The 18,392-nt window shown below is 36.6% G+C and overlaps 1 protein-coding gene across 3 annotated transcripts in view; it reads left to right on the top strand.

The window, feature by feature from the left end:
* The window catches only part of LOC120634189 (arp2/3 complex-activating protein rickA), a 31,124-nt gene extending 15,196 nt beyond the window's left edge, over positions 1–15,928 (top strand). For all 3 annotated transcript variants that reach the window (XM_039904641.1, XM_039904642.1, XM_039904643.1), the window contains exons 4-10: positions 3,622–3,746; positions 6,248–6,396; positions 8,886–9,043; positions 11,056–11,239; positions 12,283–12,544; positions 13,559–13,828; positions 15,473–15,928. In XM_039904641.1, the coding sequence (XP_039760575.1) occupies positions 3,622–3,746; positions 6,248–6,396; positions 8,886–9,043; positions 11,056–11,239; positions 12,283–12,544; positions 13,559–13,828; positions 15,473–15,663 (1,339 nt within the window). In that variant the 3' untranslated portion in view covers positions 15,664–15,928. The remainder of the gene's footprint in view (positions 1–3,621; positions 3,747–6,247; positions 6,397–8,885; positions 9,044–11,055; positions 11,240–12,282; positions 12,545–13,558; positions 13,829–15,472) is intronic.
* The last annotated feature ends 2,464 nt before the right edge of the window (positions 15,929–18,392 follow it).

The following is an 18,392-nucleotide window of genomic DNA, read 5'->3' on the forward strand; positions in this document are numbered from 1 at the left end:
CTGAGAGTTCTCCATAATGTTCTCAAAGGTGTGGGGAGTCCACCAATCCGCACTGGGTCAGCGTGGTGGACTCTCATTGTGGAGACTCGTGCTATAGTGGGCCCGTAATGGGTTGATTTGATGATGATGATGATGATTCCCAGCAACCACAGTACTATTACGTCAGTAGGTCTCCAAAAAAACGTCTTTTCCTAGACCACACCGAAGCTAATTTTTACCGCGATAAACCTGAATCCATCGCCATCTTAATCAGCCTTTTAATATCCCACAGGCACAATGTCCTATTGAAGGATGGCATAAAACAGAAAATCTAATTCTATACAAGTCATGTAAACACTTAGGTAGGCAGTGCCTTTTTGCTTGTATGAAGTGCACGCCACTGGTGTTATAAACTGGAACATGGAGGAAAGATTAACGAGTTCTTCGAGGCACGGGGCAACACAAATTTCCTAACTCCACTAACTTCCTCTTCAGAATGTTTTACAGACAGATAAACCCAAACCCAACTTTTGGCTGGTGGTTGGAATAGTATCCAGCACCTATTGATACAAGAACATGCTAACTACTAGACCGCACTAGTATTTGAATCAAACAGGTTATAATAGAAATTCTAGGCGGACAAAGTTGCGGGCATTATCTAGTTTGCTAATATACTACCACAAATATCGATGTAAATATTATAATTTCAAATTCAAATTTCACCGTTTTAGTGCGTTATGTGACATCCATTCAGTTTCCATGTTTGTTTTAAACATAGCTTACTGGTTTATCTGTTTATTTTTAAATTTAATTATTATTACTTGATATATTTTACTATACAACAGTAAAAGTGAATATTTATTTTAGTAAAAGGGTGAAAAGTTAATAAGTCACAAAAACAGTGAGCGTCTATAGTGAATGTGATACACGGGATTAATTTAAAAAAAAAAGCTTAATTAATTTTTTTTTTTTATTTAGTTTAGTTTTTAATTATTCTGTTATGTTATAGTGTAGATGCGACATAGTTACCAAATAAAAATAAAAATTATTATTATTAAACAATGTCGGTCAAATTCAATGACATGCAAATCTTAATTTACACAAATTCATTTATACAATAACCAGAAATATAATCAAAATATCTCGACCGAATACTTATAATAAAAATGTCATTAATTTTACTGTGAATGTGATACCTTTTCACTCACTGTAAACTAGTTAAATGTTCCCGTTTTTGAAGTGTTAGAATAATACTTTACTCTGGTGATATAACAGTAAAAGAGGCATTTAGTTATGAAGCTAAATTTCAACTTTCATTGCAAATGTTCTAAATGAAATAGTTTCGGTAACTTTGTTTATTTTATTAGTGTTTTTTTTATCTCTAAATGAGTAGTAAATGATAATACAATTGTAAATCGATTCGATAGATATAACTTTAGGAATACCATACATTCTTAATTTAATTGCATATGTTTTGAATTGAGCTGCTCCAGTAATTTTCTTTTTTTTTTACTTTATGATTGCAACGGTAAAAATTAGAAATGATTAATGATTTATTAAAAATCATAAACATGGCAGACCCTTTGAACTTTTATATTTTGATCTCAATTTGATATCCTTGAAGTTTTCTTTTAGCCTGTTCAAATAAATATACCTATCTAAACCACTAAGAAAGTATCGTACATACAACGTGTAACCGAATTGCGAAATAATGTGGAAGGCTGCATAAGTATATTTCATAAGGAATCACCCTGTGAAAGTATTAAAACAAAAGAAGCATATTTATTTTACCATACAAAAGAATTCAAAACAGTCGAAGTTAACTTATGACAACCCTATTGAAGATAAAAGACCGACACGCGCATAGTACCAACGCCATGCGACGTGTACCTAATAAAGTGACAGTCGTATGATTTTAATTTCGTATGTGATGCTGTATCTGCTTTCTTTCATTAAAAACTATGGCAGTGGTTCCCTCAAGAACTATTAGATTTTGATCTCAGTTTGATATCCTTGAAGTTTTATTTTAGCCTGTTCAAATAAATATACCTATATAAACAACTAAGAAAGTATCGTACATACAACGTGTAACCGAATTGCGAAATAATGTGGAAGGCTGCATAAGTATATTTCATAAGGAATCACCCTGTGAAAGTATTAAAACAAAAGAAGCATATTTATTTTACCATACAAAAGAATTCAAAACATTCGAAGTTAACTTATGACAACCCTATTGAAGATAAAAGACCGACACACGCTTAGTACCAACGCTACGCGTGTACCTAATAAAGTGACAGTCGTATGATTTTAATTTTGTATGTGATGTTAGGGCTGTATCTGATTTCTTTCAGTAAAAACTATGGCAGTGGTTCCCTCAAGAACTATTAGATTTTCGGTTTGACAGATAAGTCTCAGAGACAGTACGTAATGTACATCTAAAACCTGTGAAGTATTATTTCATTTTTCATTTACACGTAGTATAAGAATGTGATTTAGAAGATGACCGTAAAGAGTAAAGATTTTGTATTTTATCTGTTAATGTCTGAGCTGAAGGAGTTTTTGGAAATCGGTTGTAAACTATTGAACTGCGAAAGATGCAGGGTGATAGCAATTCAAATGTAAGTGCTAATTCGGATCTGATTGTGATCTTATATCTTTAAACGAGCAATTCTGGTATATATATAATTGGAATCTCGGAATCGACTCCTACGATTTTCATGAAATTTAGTATACAGAGGGTTTCGGGGGCGATAAATCGATCTAGCTAAGATGCATTTTTAGAAAATGACATTTTATTTGTGTTGTCCGGTAATAACCGATTTGGTGCCGACGAAGTTGCACGGATCAGCTAGTGTCGATAATATGTACAGTGTGGTGACGCCAGATTGGAATACTTTGAATATTATGGAGAACACTCAACCATGCAGGTTTCCTCACTATGTTTTCCTTCACCGCAAAAGCAAGTTATACAAGGTAAAGTGGCAGGCAGAAGAAGTCCTGGCCGGAGAAGAATATCATAGTTCAAAAACTACGACAATGGTTTGGAAAGACAACCAAATATTTATTTAGAGCAGCGGTGTCCAAAGTAGGGATAGCACTAATGACTGCCAGCCTTCGTAAGGAGACGGCACCCTAAGAAGACGAAGCAAAAGCAAGTAAGACGGTAGGAGAGCCGTAGCTTAATTGGTGAAAGCGCTCAGACCGCGATTGCCCGAGAGTCGCAGGTTCAAATCCTGTCAGTTCCGAAAATTTTTATATGCATTTTAAATTTATAAAAAATGATAATTCCTCCAAGTGTAGATAAAAACACTAATAAAAATTATAAAAAAATAAAAAGCAATGTGTCATCTCTTGTTTTAAACGTGTCTCATTGTAATATGGCCGTTTGAAAAAGTAGATCGAAACTGCAACGTTTCCTACTAGATGACGCTACAGTCGCTATAAGACTGATGTGAAAGGCCTATACTAATTTCGGCATCGACGGTAGGAGAGCCGTAGCTTAATTTGAGAAAGCGCTCAGGCCGCGATTGCCCGAGTGTCGCAGGTTCAAATCCTGTCGGTTCCGATATTTTTTATATGCATTTTAAATTTTGAAGTACAATTTGCTATGTGGCCTGCTGACTCCACTGTCCGTTGTTCCAGGGTGATGCAGCAGGCGGGAGAGTGGTACAAGCAGAACAAACAGCTCAAGCGCAAGAGTACCGCCCTGTTGCACGCCTTGCCCGCTGCGGCTGTTGACATCGACCTTACGGACGCCACAGATACAGGTAACTTGCCGTCTTCATTATCAACACAGCAGGGCTAGCACTGGTAGGAGACAACAATTATATCCCCCAATTATATCCCCTGTACGGCTAGCATGACCAACAACGACAACACAACATATTAAACAACAAAATATATATAATGAATATACAACAATATAATATAAGTATATTCAATACATATAAACATACAAATACGTGAAACCAAATAGAAACATTTTGATAAATATTTATATTTATAAAATACAGGTAAACACCCAGGAACGGAAAAAACATTCATGTTCATGACACAAATATTTTCTGAATCGAACTCACGGCCTTGGACTCAGATAGCAGGGTCGCTGCCCACTGCGCCAATTGACCTTTTCTTAAACAACCGGTAGGTACTGCATAGCTAGCATGGGCAGGAGAAAATTATTTCCCCGGGGAAAGGATAAAAATGTATCTTCTCCCACGGCTTTATCAACTCTCAGAGCACTGACGCACAAGTGGAAATAATATTGCTATTCCACATGATGATAATCTGGTGAAAGCTGAAAAGGAAAAAGTATCTAAATACTTGGACCTTGCTCACGAGATTACCGCCATGTGGAATGTTGAGTCGACCGTTGTTGTTCCGATCGTCGTTTCAGTCAATGGTCTTCTCGCGAAAAGCTTCGACCAACATCTCAAGAAGCTTTCGCTTGGTTGTTGGCTCAAGGGTCGGATACAGAAGGCAGTAGAATTGAAACGGCGCGTATTGTGAGGAGGTTCCTCACTCTGGAGCCCTGACCAACGGTTGCTTGGGTATTCAAAAGCCCCGCAAGTGGAGGGTGGAAGTTTTTTTTTATAAATTTTTAATAGTGTTATTTAATTTATTTTTGAGCATTGTTAATAATTAAAAAAATAAAAAATAATAATAATAATATATGGTAGAAAATAAACTAACGGGTTTTAAATTACTAGCAGGTGGACACGTTAATTATAACCCCTGTGTGGGGATATAGTCTGGGGATATAGTTTCTATCCCTGCCTGTGCTAGCCCTGCAGACGAGGGATCCAGAGATATAATTAACGTGTCCACCTGCATTTAATGTGTTGACACATTTAATTTTAGGTGATGGTGATAACGAAATTAACTTAAAACTAAAGCTAGGAGGGTTCCAAACGCGCCCTGGTCTAAGAAGAGCCCACAAAAAACTAAGCCAGGTTAAATATTTATACGAGTTGGTGCGAGGCCAGTGGCGCGCATAGAGGGTATGCACAGGGTATGCAGATGATATAAAAGGAACAAAATCTCCAGTACGAGTTGTAAATACTTAAGGGTTTTTATAACTCTTACAATGTCTAAGTCAATCATCAATGTCCTTAAGTTTTTTTATAAATATATATATATTTACTAGCGGACCCCAGCGCCATCTGTCGGGCTGATTTGTGAATCTAAACCATCCAGGGTGCCACCCAAACGCATACCAAAAAATTCATTCAAATCGGTCCAGCCGTTTAGGAGGAGTTCAGTGACATACACACGCACACAAGAAATATATATATAAAGATACAACACATAGTAAGCGTAGCTTTTGTTATGGGTACTAAGTTAGCTGATGAATATTTTTTTATGAATATAATTCACATAAATACTAATATTTATGAATAATATACAGATAAACACCCAGACACTGAAAAACATTCATTTTCGTCACACACACATTTTATAACACTTACTGAAGATTTTCTTCGTATTATATCATCTGCATACCCTGTTCATACCCTCTATGCACGCCATTGTGCGAGGCATCCATACAGTGCCTGATTAAGCAAGCGCGGGGCCCGTAGCAAATTCTTTAAAAGATCCCTTGATCTGCTATGGGATCCTAAGTATAAAGTGGTAAAAATACAATTCAATACTTAATACATATAAACGTATCTTAAATACAATACATATTTGCTATATATAGGTTACAATTTTGTGTGTTAATAGTTCAGTACATTACTATAAGCGATGTCTGTGTGCGTGTGCGTGCTTGTCTGTCTCAGTAGTGGCGTGCACTTCAAACATGCTCAAAAGTAATGCATACCCTAAATTTTTTGTGAAACTATCAACGATCAGTGGCGTGCACTTCATACATGCACAAAAGCACTGCCTACCCGAAAATGTTTGTACAACTCATTAGCTATTTCCAATTTATGGCATCTTCCTTCTTTATGCATACCCTGGTCAAATACCCTATGCACGCCAGTCTGTCTGTCAGTCAGTCAGGCAGAGATGTGTGGTATTAAATATGCGGGGCCCCCCTTCGCGCGGGGCCCGTAGCAATTGCTACTCTTGTATCATGGTCAGTGGCGCGCACAGGGTGTTTGACCAGGGTATGCATAAAGAAGGAAGATGCCATAAATTGGAAATATCTAATGAGTTGTACAAACATTTTCGGGTAGGCAGTGCTTTTGTGCATGTATGAAGTGCACGCCACTGATCGTTGTTGATCCGGCACTGCATCCATAGTATAGTACAGTGTGGTCTACAGCATCAGACGCGAGCAGCAACGAGGAGGTGGAGTTCCTGAAGCGATGCGTCAGTGAGCTGAGCGCCCAAGTGGCGGCGCTGCAGACCGAGGCCAGCGCGGCGCGACTGCACGAGTTCGAGGCACACGAGGTCAACGTTCAGATCACCCAGGTTCGCCTTGTCAAAGTCACCACCATCATTTTCATTTCATTTTCATTCATTCAGAATATTGGTACAGAATTGTATAGAAGCAGGCGTTACTTTGCGGAAATCCATGATATATTATCAAAATTAAGCTTAATTTTTAACAATTAATCATTTACAATGATTAATTGTTAAGACTTAAGTCTTAACAATTAATCATTGTAAAGTCAACATCTCCTGATGATGCTCCGGTTTCGGAGCGAAACGTGCGTAGAGGGTGTATTGCCGAGGATCTGTTTGGTGTGGAGTATAAGGATTGAAGAAATTATAAATTACACCATACAGATTCTCCTGCTTTTCGCGGAGTATAGCAAATTAAGCTTAATTTTGATAATGGTACAGAATTGACACAATAAACACGGTGCCACGATAACTGTTGCAGTAGTATAGACTGTGTCGCAACAACTAACGCCCAACTCCAACAATAAATGTATAGTACCAATAAAACAAAAGTAGAACATAGTAAATGCCAATAAAACTAGAGAATAAGAGTCAATTAAACAAAGATAAATAAAAACAATGATTAAGAATAGAATAGAATAGAAAAACTTTATTGCAACACAACACAATAGGAAAAATACAAGGAAAACAGTAATATTACTTAGTGCTAGGGTGCAAAGGCGGCCTTATCACTAAAAGTGATCTTTTAAAGGCAACCTGAGCGTACGAAGCCGATAAAAAAAAAAGTGGAAAGTGGATGGTGCATAAAGTATGTTACAAAAAAATAATATAAACTTACATGAACATACATACTACATTTACATATTAACTACACAAATACCGATATAAATTTATATATACTATAATAGATATATATTTATGTTATTATAAACTTACATAATACTCAGTTACATAGATATTATTTAGATAGATTAAGTTTCAAATACAAGAAAAAAAAAACAATAAAAACATGCAGCGACTTATTTCATCGTCATATCAACCCAACCCAATACAGGGCACGGGTCTCCTACCACGGGTGTGCACAGAGTATGCAGATTATATTAACTGAAGAAAACCTCCAGTACGAGTCATAAATACTTAAGGGTAGGCTTTTGAGAACTTTTACAATGTCTATCCTTAAGTTTTTTATAACTCGGGCAGGAGATATTCTTCATTCTATATCATCTGCATACCCTGTGCATACCCTCTATGAACGCCACTGGGGTTAAGGCCCAGTGCAGATTGATGGACTCCACACACCTTCGAGAATGTACGGGAGCTATGGTGATACGCTCGACACAGGAAGATGAGTATCTAACATGATAACAATAACCTTCAAACTGTGTCTAGGCATCTTCTAGGCAAGCGCGCTCAACCTTAGGCTGCATCATCGCTTAGCATCGCTATAAACACTAAAAAAAAAGATCTACCTCCGAGCAGGTGATTCATTCTTCGGAAGGACACTTGCACCACCTGAGCGGTTGCTACGGCGTCACCGGGGGAGTGGGGCGAGCGCGAAAACTCGCCATGAGAAGAGGGCTTGTCGCTCGAGGCTCGATGGCTCGACGACATCGGGGGGGAGAGTGGGAGACGTCGAACCGAGGGTGCCTCCTGCGAGGGCTCGGACCTCGGCTCGGTTCGACGTTAATCTGACTGTTGGTGGACTTTTGGACTAATCATCGTTTAGTGTGTGTTGTTGGGGCACGTTGTCGGTAGTTATTTTATCGTCAGGGTCGTCAAAGACATGCTTCGGCTCGACGTCGGGGACGGGGATATAAGTGGACGCCTCTACCACTAGGAGATTGGGGTGCCGGACTGCGTTCTCAAAGTAGGTTTTTTTGCGGGTGATCCGTGATTGTGCTCGGTATTGCATATATAGTCAGTTTTTGTGAACACTTCGCTAGCGCGATGTAGGATTTTTGTGGCGCCATCTAGTTCGGTAATGTGGAGATCGCTACAAGAACACTATATAGAACTCTCAGTCATGCAGGTTTCCTCACGGTGTTCTCCTTCACTTCCCGTCCCTCCTTACTTCAAACACACATAACTTAGAATAGTTAGAGGCGCGTTGTGGGATTCGAACTCGGCCCCACGAAAGTGAATTCGATCTCCTGCCCACTGGGCTATCACCGCTTCTAAATTCATAATATATCTTTATTTAAGTAGGCATATAAATTGCACTCTTTGTGCGTACGTTTGTGTAATTCGTCAACTTAAAACTAAAGCTACAAGTTCTAAACGCATCCTGGTAATTTACGCATCAAAAGTGCCACCTATATGGGCCTACTTGAATAAAAATATTTTTGACTTTGGACTTTGAATAAGTAAATGTATTGGCTGATTAAAAAACTTTTTCTTTCCTACTTTCAAGTTAAATAATTTCAATATTAAATGGTTTGTTTTCCCTTCTGTCGCCAATTATTTTTTTGTTGGTTTTTGCACGATCTTAATATAAATAATTAATGATCTCGTTCTAGGTTCTAAATAATATTAATAATCTTGCTATCTCTTTCCAGGACCTAGAAATAGAGCGGGAGAAATGCAGCAAGCAAGAGAAGGAGCTGCAAGACCTGAGGAATCAGCTAGAGAGGCACAACCGGGTGTCGAAACTGCTGATGGAGGAAATGGGTGCTTTAAAGAACCACGCGGATAAAGACAGAGAGATGGCTGAAACGTGAGTACGAAGAGTATAGGAATAACAGTTATATGTATATTTAGATAAATTCCATCATCATCATATCAACCCATTATCGGCTGACTACAGGGGACGGGTCTCCACCCACAATGAGAAGGAGTCGAGCTACGGCTTTAACTCCACTACGCTACACGTTTGAGGACAGGATACTTAGGCATGCAGATTTCCTCACGATGTTTTCCTTCACCGTTGAAGCAAATTATATTTTAATTGCTTATAACGAAAATAACTTAGGTGAAAGAAAAGTAATAGTGTGTGCTGGGATTCGAACTCGGCCCCCCGAAACAGAAGTCAAAGTCCTAATCTATCACCGCTTCTTTGATTCGATAGTTTAATCTATATAGAAGCCATTGGAACAAGTTGTAGTTTATTCTGACTGAATTATAGACAACATACAGCCCAATTTGCTAATCGCAAAAATTTGAAATTTTGAGTGAACTCAATGCCGCTAAGTGATTTAGCGTTACGGTACGATGTCGCGTAGGAATCGATCAGGGATATTCAAATTCAATTCGAAATTTCTTCATTCATTTAGGCCTATCACAGGCACTTATGAAGCGTTCATACATATATGGGGATGGTGATAACTTAGTTCGCCAACTTAAACCTAAAGCTACGACGGTTCCAAACGCACCCTGATATAAAAAGAGCCCACAACAAACTTAGCCGGGTAATTTTTTTTGTTATCACCATCTCACAGGTTATTTATACTAAGCTATGAAGCTAGAGCAATTCACACCCAAGGTTTTTTATCGTTTGAGTAATCCTTAATATTATAATTTATTTATTTATTTTTATTTATTTCATTAGATATACCAACGATACACTGTATTATCGTTAATCATTTTACATTATAGTTTAATGTCCGAGTACAGTTATCACTTACAGGTAGGTATACACAACATTGAAGTAAGTCCGGTTAAAAATAATTAAATTAAGTCAAAAACAAAAATAGTAAGATTAAACAAATGTAAATAATGATTAAAATTAAAATAAAAAATTTTTTTTTAAAACAATTAAGAAAAAGAATTTGAAAAATATTACTCTAAGTATAATTTCGCCTTAAAGCTAAATAATAGGAATTTTCTTTAAGCTTACGTTTTATATAAACTTTCATTTCAAAGATTTCATTTGGTAATTTGTTATAAAATAATATAACATACCCCTAACAGGTTAGCCCGTTTCCATCTTAGACGGTGAGATTGTAGTTAAGGGCTATTATAATGAATGAATGATTGAATGTATGAATGATTGGATGAATGATTGAGCAAATGATTGAACGAGTGATTGAATTATTGAACGAACAAATGAATTATGCAGTCGACTGTATAATTCATATTATACAGAGCTAATTTGTACTGGAATAAAGTCAATAATTCAGCGCGGAAATGCAGGCACCATTCAGTTATTATTTTAGTGCAGTGGTTCCCAACATTTTTAAGCCGTAGGCGCATTTATAAGCTAATAAATCTGTCAGAGCCTTAACCTAGCTAGTTAAAATAGATAGGTACTTGTTAGTTAGGCAGATAGGCGCAAAAAATAAAACATAAATAGTCAATACACATTTATTCATAAATATTGATAGTTCACGTCCCACAGTAAATATCAAATAATAAATTTTCTGACAAATAATTAACGTCAATTTTCACAATATTTTATTTTCTAAGAATTTATTTGAACTGTAAAAAGCCAAGTATTCAGTTTTTCCTTGACATTCTCATTGGTTGCATCCCTTAACCTATTAAAAACTTCGTTATGAAACTAATAAAACCATAATAAATAATAATTTTTAGCAAAAACTTAGGAAAAATAATCCTACCCTAATAGCTAATATAGCGATGCGCCAGCCGTGACTTCGCGGTTCACAAAAGTCTTGATTTTTTTTTACGTACAGACGCGCACCGATGCCAGGTTGGGAAGCCCTGGTTTAGTTATAAGTTTTATCGTAACATTAAGAATATTTTTTTTTTTTTTTTAAATCTTGATTGCAGCTACAAGTCGGAAGCCCGCGACGCCAAGAAGCGTGTAAAGGTGCTCGCCCACCAGAGCGCGTTGCTGATGGGAGAGCTGGAGGTTGACGAGCGGCTCGGGCTTCTGCTGGGGGAGGTAGACAGCCTGCGGGATGCCCTGGAACAGCAGGTCGTGCGCCACAAGGAGCAGGTTGAGGAGTTACAGGTATCACCAACCTTTTTTTTTTTTTTTGCTACGTTAGCCCGATGGCGCAGTCTAAGATGGTAGCGGGCTAACCTGTTATGGAGCATGGTAGTCATACCCTAATTGGTTTCTAAGCGACATCGCACCGGAACACTAAATCAATACATATTTGAAAATTTATTTTATGCACATAAAAATATAACAAAATTTAAAAGGAACTGTAACAATATTAATATTAGAAGAAAAATAAACTTGTACTGCAGTTTACTAGACTGCATAAAATTTGTAATTCATTTTAAGGGTAATTCAATATTACTAGTATATCATTTTACAACAAATTACCAGATGAAATCCTTGAGATGTCTCTCAATGAGTTCAAAGTTTATATAAACACGTAAGCTTACAGAAAAATCTTATTATAAGGATTGCATATATGATAAAAAAGCTTGGGTATGAATTGCTCTTACTTCATAGCTCAACATTAACTAGACTGTGAGATGGTGATAACAAAAAAAAACATGGCTACGTTTGTTGTGGGCTCTTCTTAGACCAGAGCGCGTTAAGTAGAGCCCATAAGAAACTTAGCCAGGTTTTTTTGTTATCACCATCTCAGAAAAATTAATATTTAGCTTTGAAGTTAGACCAATTTATAACCCAGCTTTTTTATCATTCACCGTCACGCAATCCTTAATATTATAATAAAGGTTACTTTAAGAACTAATCTGTAGTTTTAGTACAAGATTTTTTCGCTAGCAAGCGAGCGGACCTAATGTCACTCGTTATACGGTCACAAATCCCGTACTTCTGATTTTGTTTTACAAACGTTCTGTAAAAAGCTCAAACTAATTGGAGGCGAATTTGAACTTTAACGTAAAGTATCGTTTAATAAAAAAGAATGAGATTTTTTAAATATTTTTCTTAACAATTTAAAAAAGAAAACGCTAAAATGTTATTAAAAGATTATTTACATTATAAGGCAGCCAAGAAAAAAATTACTTACTATATCGTAAGACAACCCAGCCTGATACAGTTCCCATTTTAATAATTAAAAAAAATGATTCCAGCTCAAACTAGCAGAGAAGCACGAAGAGACAGACATACTTCTATGGGAGGAGAAGATTAAACTTGCGGAGGAAGACGCGCAGAAGGCACTAGAACGCGCCGAGAGAGCGGAGAAGAAACTCGCAGAAATAGATAGAAGTCGACCGCCGAAGAAATCTAACCTCATGTCAAGGATTAGTTACTTTGAAAACGGTGGAGCAGAGAAAAGAGAAGAGAAGGTCCAAGAAGAATTAATTAAAGAAATTATTAAAGAAGAAACGATTGGTAAGATTATTTTGATTTTTTTTTTTATCTATTTGAAACCGTTTTTCATTATTATCATTTTATAATATTGCCGGTACACTACAGGTCAGGCTCCCAGAATGAGAAGAGTTTAGGTCGTAGCCCACCACGCAGGTAGCTTTTATACGACCTTGAGAATATTAGAAAGAACTTTCAGGCATGCAGGTGTCCTCACGATGTGTTGTTTAACCGTTTAAGCAAGTGATATTTAAATTCCTAAAAACGCACATAACTCCGAAAAGTTATTGGAAGCTTATATCTTCCGGTGGGCGATACAATGCGGCGGGGCGGTGTATATTTGTTGGCAGAAGTTGTGGGGAAGTGTTCTGTAAATTATCCAATTAAGTCTATATTGAACTGTTTCAATAAAATATTATTCGTGGAAAATATAATAAAAAAATAAAAAAAATTGAATAAATATACTAAGACAATACACACATCGTCATCAGTATAATAGTAATTTTGTACTTATGTACACGCATTAGAAGTTATACTTCTTTGGAGTAACAAGATAAAAATCTTTTCAAAATCTTTTAGGTTTCGCCTTATTCTACTTTTGTAGATAAAACGACACCAACAATAGAAAAAAAGGTATTAAATACATTGAAAGTTTTGTTATAACGCGTTATCTAGTTATATCAATATCGGACCACTAAGTTTCACTAAATATTAAAATTTGAGATTTTTGTACAACTGAATCAATTAAATCACCGGAATAAGCCGGCAGACTTTGACAATTGAAAGTGTACACTGTCAAACCTTAAAGCTAACTTCAGGGTGTCAGTTTTTTGTGACGGTATGCGCGCGCATCGTAATGGCTTACTCTCATCATTTTTCCCTAACGCGCCAAAAGAAGTATAACTTCAAAAACTTTGCGCTAGATAGCATTACGTCCGTGGTTGATCGTAGGACAGAGTATAATATGAAAATTAATGGCGTTTGAAGCACTAAAATATCGTTTCGATCTTGACAGTAACATCTTTCTATCATAAACAGAACCACCACACGAGAAACAAGAAGACAAACCACCAGGTAAACCTCCCACCCAGCAAACCCCACCAAGATCTCCAACACCGCCTCCCATCCCGCCACCTCCCCCCACAAACGCGCCACCCCCGCCGCCACCTCCAATGTTACCACCGCCGCCACCGCCCCCGCCGCCACCTCCTCCCCCGATGGAGTTCAAGCCCGCCAGCACTGTGGAGGATATGGCGGATATGCTGGCGAACAAGGGAGCCGCTTTGAAGAAGACCAAACAAAATGGCGGTATGTATTATCAGGAATAGAAGTAGAAATGGAAAAAAATTATTAGGAAAACTCAGTTGAATCAATCTTTGGAATCCTGACCCTTAAACTAGGAAATCACGCATCTTAGAGGCCAGTGCCTTCCCAAACATTGATTCAATCATTGAGATAAATAAAATAAATAAATATGATGACTTAAACGCATGTGTGTGTGTTATGTGTATGCGTGTATGTGTGTTCTTAGGAACTCTAGCTGACCCGCGCAACTTCGTTCGTCTGCTCTGTTATACCGGTTTTAATATCTTAAAAAAATCTAGAACCTAATGGCAGCGTCACCTACCGGGCCCAGTATTATTTCCAAACTATATTATACGCGGCCGGGCAGCTCGCGGCATTTTTCTTGCTTTTTGCATTTCTATGTCGTAACATTAGGTCCTATTTGAATAAGCATATATAAGGATTAGAATCAATATCATGATAGGAATGCCTCTATCTTTCGATTGTACCCGTGTTTTGATTGACAAACTATAACAAAAAGCGGCTATTGTGACTTAACCATAACGGTTAGACATACAGCCTCGCGTACTTTTTTGTAGATAATAATGATTACTTTAGACATGTAATACATTATTTGTATGTATCATCAATAATTATTTTCGCGGCGTACGCCAGTAAAGCTCCAAGTCGGTATGACATCTTTAACAAATATCGTTATATTTCAGCCAATTTACTATAATAACCTTCTAACTAAACCAAATTAACCTTCACTCTTCAGCATGAGTCATTCTGTACATCAGTGAAAACCGTATGAAAATCCGTTATCTTTATCGTGCCCAGACAGACAGACAGACAGACGCGTCGAGGGACTTTGTTTTATAATATGTAAAAAGATTAAGATAAAAAATGATATTCGTAATGTTCATATGATGTCGCATGGTCATATGATGAATTCCCTAATGACAAGGTAGATTAGAGCAGCCAGCCTCGCTCTCATCTCCCGCAAGATAGAAAAAATATTGTAAATGTTGATGTTGGAAAAGAGCAACTATAGAGTTTCATGCCGGCTCTTCTCGGTAGAATCTGCTTTCCGAACCGATGGTAGAGTCACTACAAAGAGACAAACTTGACGTTTCAAAAGTGCTTATAAAGGCCTACTAGAAATAAATGAATTTTGACTTTTAAGTTTCCTTATTTGTTTATTTACCAAAACAACACAAACGGACTTACATACGGAGTAACTTAATTTTTTTTTAATTTATTATTAATAGTTTAAGTCTACGATGTGTCGTGCCAATAAAAAAATGTGTGAGCCGTCACGGGAAGCCTGGTAGGTAGATGTGAAACATCCAAATTGTTTTCTGTAAGTTATTGCAGATATTGCATAATGAAAAGATAAAGCATTACAATTTTGTTCCACAAATAAATAAAAAAATACAACCAAATGGATAACCACTCCTTTTTGTAAGTCGGTTAATAATGACTGTTTTATGACAAAATTAATACTCATTTTTATTGTTACATACAAAGTTTCTGACTCAGCTTCATGTTCCGGATGCTAATGTGCCCACAACGCTGGTATTCTGTCAGTACCTATTGAGTTGAGGGAAGTCCAGTTATCACATATAAAACAAAAGTTTCATATTAAGTTCCGATTCTGGTGTCCAGGTGGCGCCATCGACGCGATAGTGGACCAAATCAAAGGCGGCAAGTTCCAGCTGAAGCCCAGAGAGCAGAACTTTCTGGAGAAGAAGCCCAAAGACGAGCAGCCGGAGGCGGTGAAGGAGATGTTACAGATCCTGGGCACGTTGCGCAAGCGGCGCGTCACACGCCCGCCGCCCAGCGAGCAGGAAGCCTGAGCGTGAACCTACTCCTCACGGCTTCTGCGCCCCTAGTCCTCGCTCGCGCCTCAAGTCCAAGTCAAGGTCAAATATTCCCCTATCCAATTACCCCTGTGCGCTGGTAAGTGAGGCGTCTCGGATTCGGTCCCTGGTAGGGGCATGGCAAATTTACAAATGCGCGAGATTCTAAATATTCGATAGCGTAAAAGTTAACTGCGATTTGTATTTAATTCAAAAAGCGCCATCTAGTTTCGTTACTGCGAATCAAAAAAGCGCCATCTAGTTTCGTTACTGCGAATCAAAAAAGCGCCATCTAGTTTCGTTACTGCCAAACCAAAAAGCGCCATCTAGTTTCGTTACTGCGAATCAAAAGAGCGTCAGTATTGTAACTAGAGGATCTTTCGATTTCAAGTTAAATTTTTCTTTTCAATCTTATAATATTGACGGCCGATTGGCGCAGTTGGCATTGACCCTGCTTTCTGAGCCCGAAACCGGGGGTTCGATACATTGTTGCAGTTGTGGCAACAATGTTTGTTTTAAATATATGGATGTGTTTCATTATTTAGGCGTTTATCTGTATATTATAAGTATTAATTTTTGGTGATTTATGTATTGTAATATATAAAAAAATATATACTCACTATCTTTTTCTTACTTTTTAGTGTGAAATTTACATGGTTTAGAAAATTATGAAAACATATCCTTCTCTTTTTAATATATTTGTTTTTATTAATTCTAACATACTTGTTTTTTTGGAAAAAAAATGGAGGTGGCGCTCTATGGATTACGAGAAAACGTAATTTACTTTTTCGCGATCGAATGGGTAGACTTATATAGAAGATCTTCCACTAGGCACCCTGGTCCGGTAGAACCCTGGCTAGTTACCACACTGCTGACAAAGCGAAGCGCCAAGCGATTTAGCGTTGCGGTACGATGGCGCATAGAGCCGATTGGGGGGGGTATGGGCTTAGACTGCATTATCACTTAACACTACATTGCAGTCAAAGGCTAAAAGAGAAAAAAGTATTGCCAGATCCAAAAGATAAATATGAATAACAAGGCAATAAAATTGAAAAAAACGTACTATTAATAATAATTATTAATATTAAAAAATCGGTGTTGCCATTAGTAAGAACTATTTTTTAAGAATTCGAATAACATAATGGTGTTCTGATGTAATATAAATAGCGATAGACTGTATTTTTTGATTATTATATTGTGATATTTTTGACATTTTATTGAAAGTTAAGTGTTTATTAATAAAAAATTATTACTGCATAGTTATTAAAACAATTGTATGATACGTTTAAAGGCTGACGCGTATTCTTTTCGGAATTAAGGTATTTAGATTTTTTAGCAACTTACTTAGTCTGTGTGGATTTATTTTCATTGGATATTAATAGTGCTATTTCAATTCTAAGTAATTGAATCACATTGCTCCATTGCTGCGTGTATCTGCTTGTTCTAACAGAAAGCCAATAAGTACCTACCTATACTTTGGTTAAACGATATGAAATACAATGATTAAACAACTACTATAAAAAAATAAGAGTCATAAGCCAGTTAAATGAATCTAAGTTTATCAATCTTTCACGCAGCAACGTAGCAACGGATCGTGTTTATTTTATAGATGTAGTACAGTCATCCAGGGAAAATAAATCCCCGATTAACGAAATCGCAAACGAAACCAAGTAAATGATACGCGTAAGCATTTTCTCTGAACATAGTGCCTTATAATAAGTGACTTAACTATCTGCCTTGATGGACTTAGGAATTGATGAATACTCTATATCATAGTATATATTTAAATACATTTACAAAAATACAATTAATATAATGACTTATATTGGGCATCAATATCAAATATATAATTCTGTTAAAAATCTCTTAATTACACTAAATTGACAAAGAAAAAGAAAACAAACCTGTCAGTATAGTTTATAGGTTTGTGTGTAAAAAAAAATTACTATTATTAGTCGATTTCCAATAACGTCGTTGATTCCCATTTCAAATAACGAAATGTAAAATTTACAAAAAAAAAATGGTGCCAAAATATTTTTTTTTATTTTGCAATTGGAACACCTATTAATTAGGTACGTTCTGAAAGTTTTCTTTTAAAAAAGAACATCACATTGGCGTTGCAACGAAATATTATAGCTTCGATCAATTATTATTGAGATGCAAACTGTCAGGTTTTCCACTGGTACCTGTTAAGTTTTAAAAATACCGGAACTTACATTTCCTTACAAGGTTCGCAGTTTTGGCAGATTAAATGCAAAATGTATAAATAAGTACAAATATATAATAATGATTTGGGCATTTTGATATTTATTTGATAGCAACTTTCCACAGCAAAAATTTGGTGTCAACTGAGATATAGAATAGCACTGCAGGTCCTAGAATGGTAATCAATATAGTATTTACAGCCTGCTTTTTAACCTTCTATTCCCTTATTTTAGATTTTAATTTTTAAGTGACGTCTCAACCTTGGCCGGTTTCTTAGTTACCGTATGGTGCCATTGACTTTTATTCCATGGTATAAGCATTTTTGTAGTATTATTTATAGATGTAAGGTTATATTAATGAATATTGAGAAATATAATTGAAATTTACAAAATTTATGTTTTATTATTTAACTGCCTTATTGGAATAGTGTTAAATATATTCATATATGAGCCTTACAAATCACGAGGCGCTAAGTTTGATTTTTGGATCCCCCAAAGGTGAATGTACCTTAGGCTTTGAGA

Source organism: Pararge aegeria, chromosome 23 (genome assembly GCF_905163445.1).
Source record: "Pararge aegeria chromosome 23, ilParAegt1.1, whole genome shotgun sequence".
NCBI classification, from domain to species: Eukaryota; Metazoa; Arthropoda; class Insecta; order Lepidoptera; family Nymphalidae; genus Pararge; species Pararge aegeria.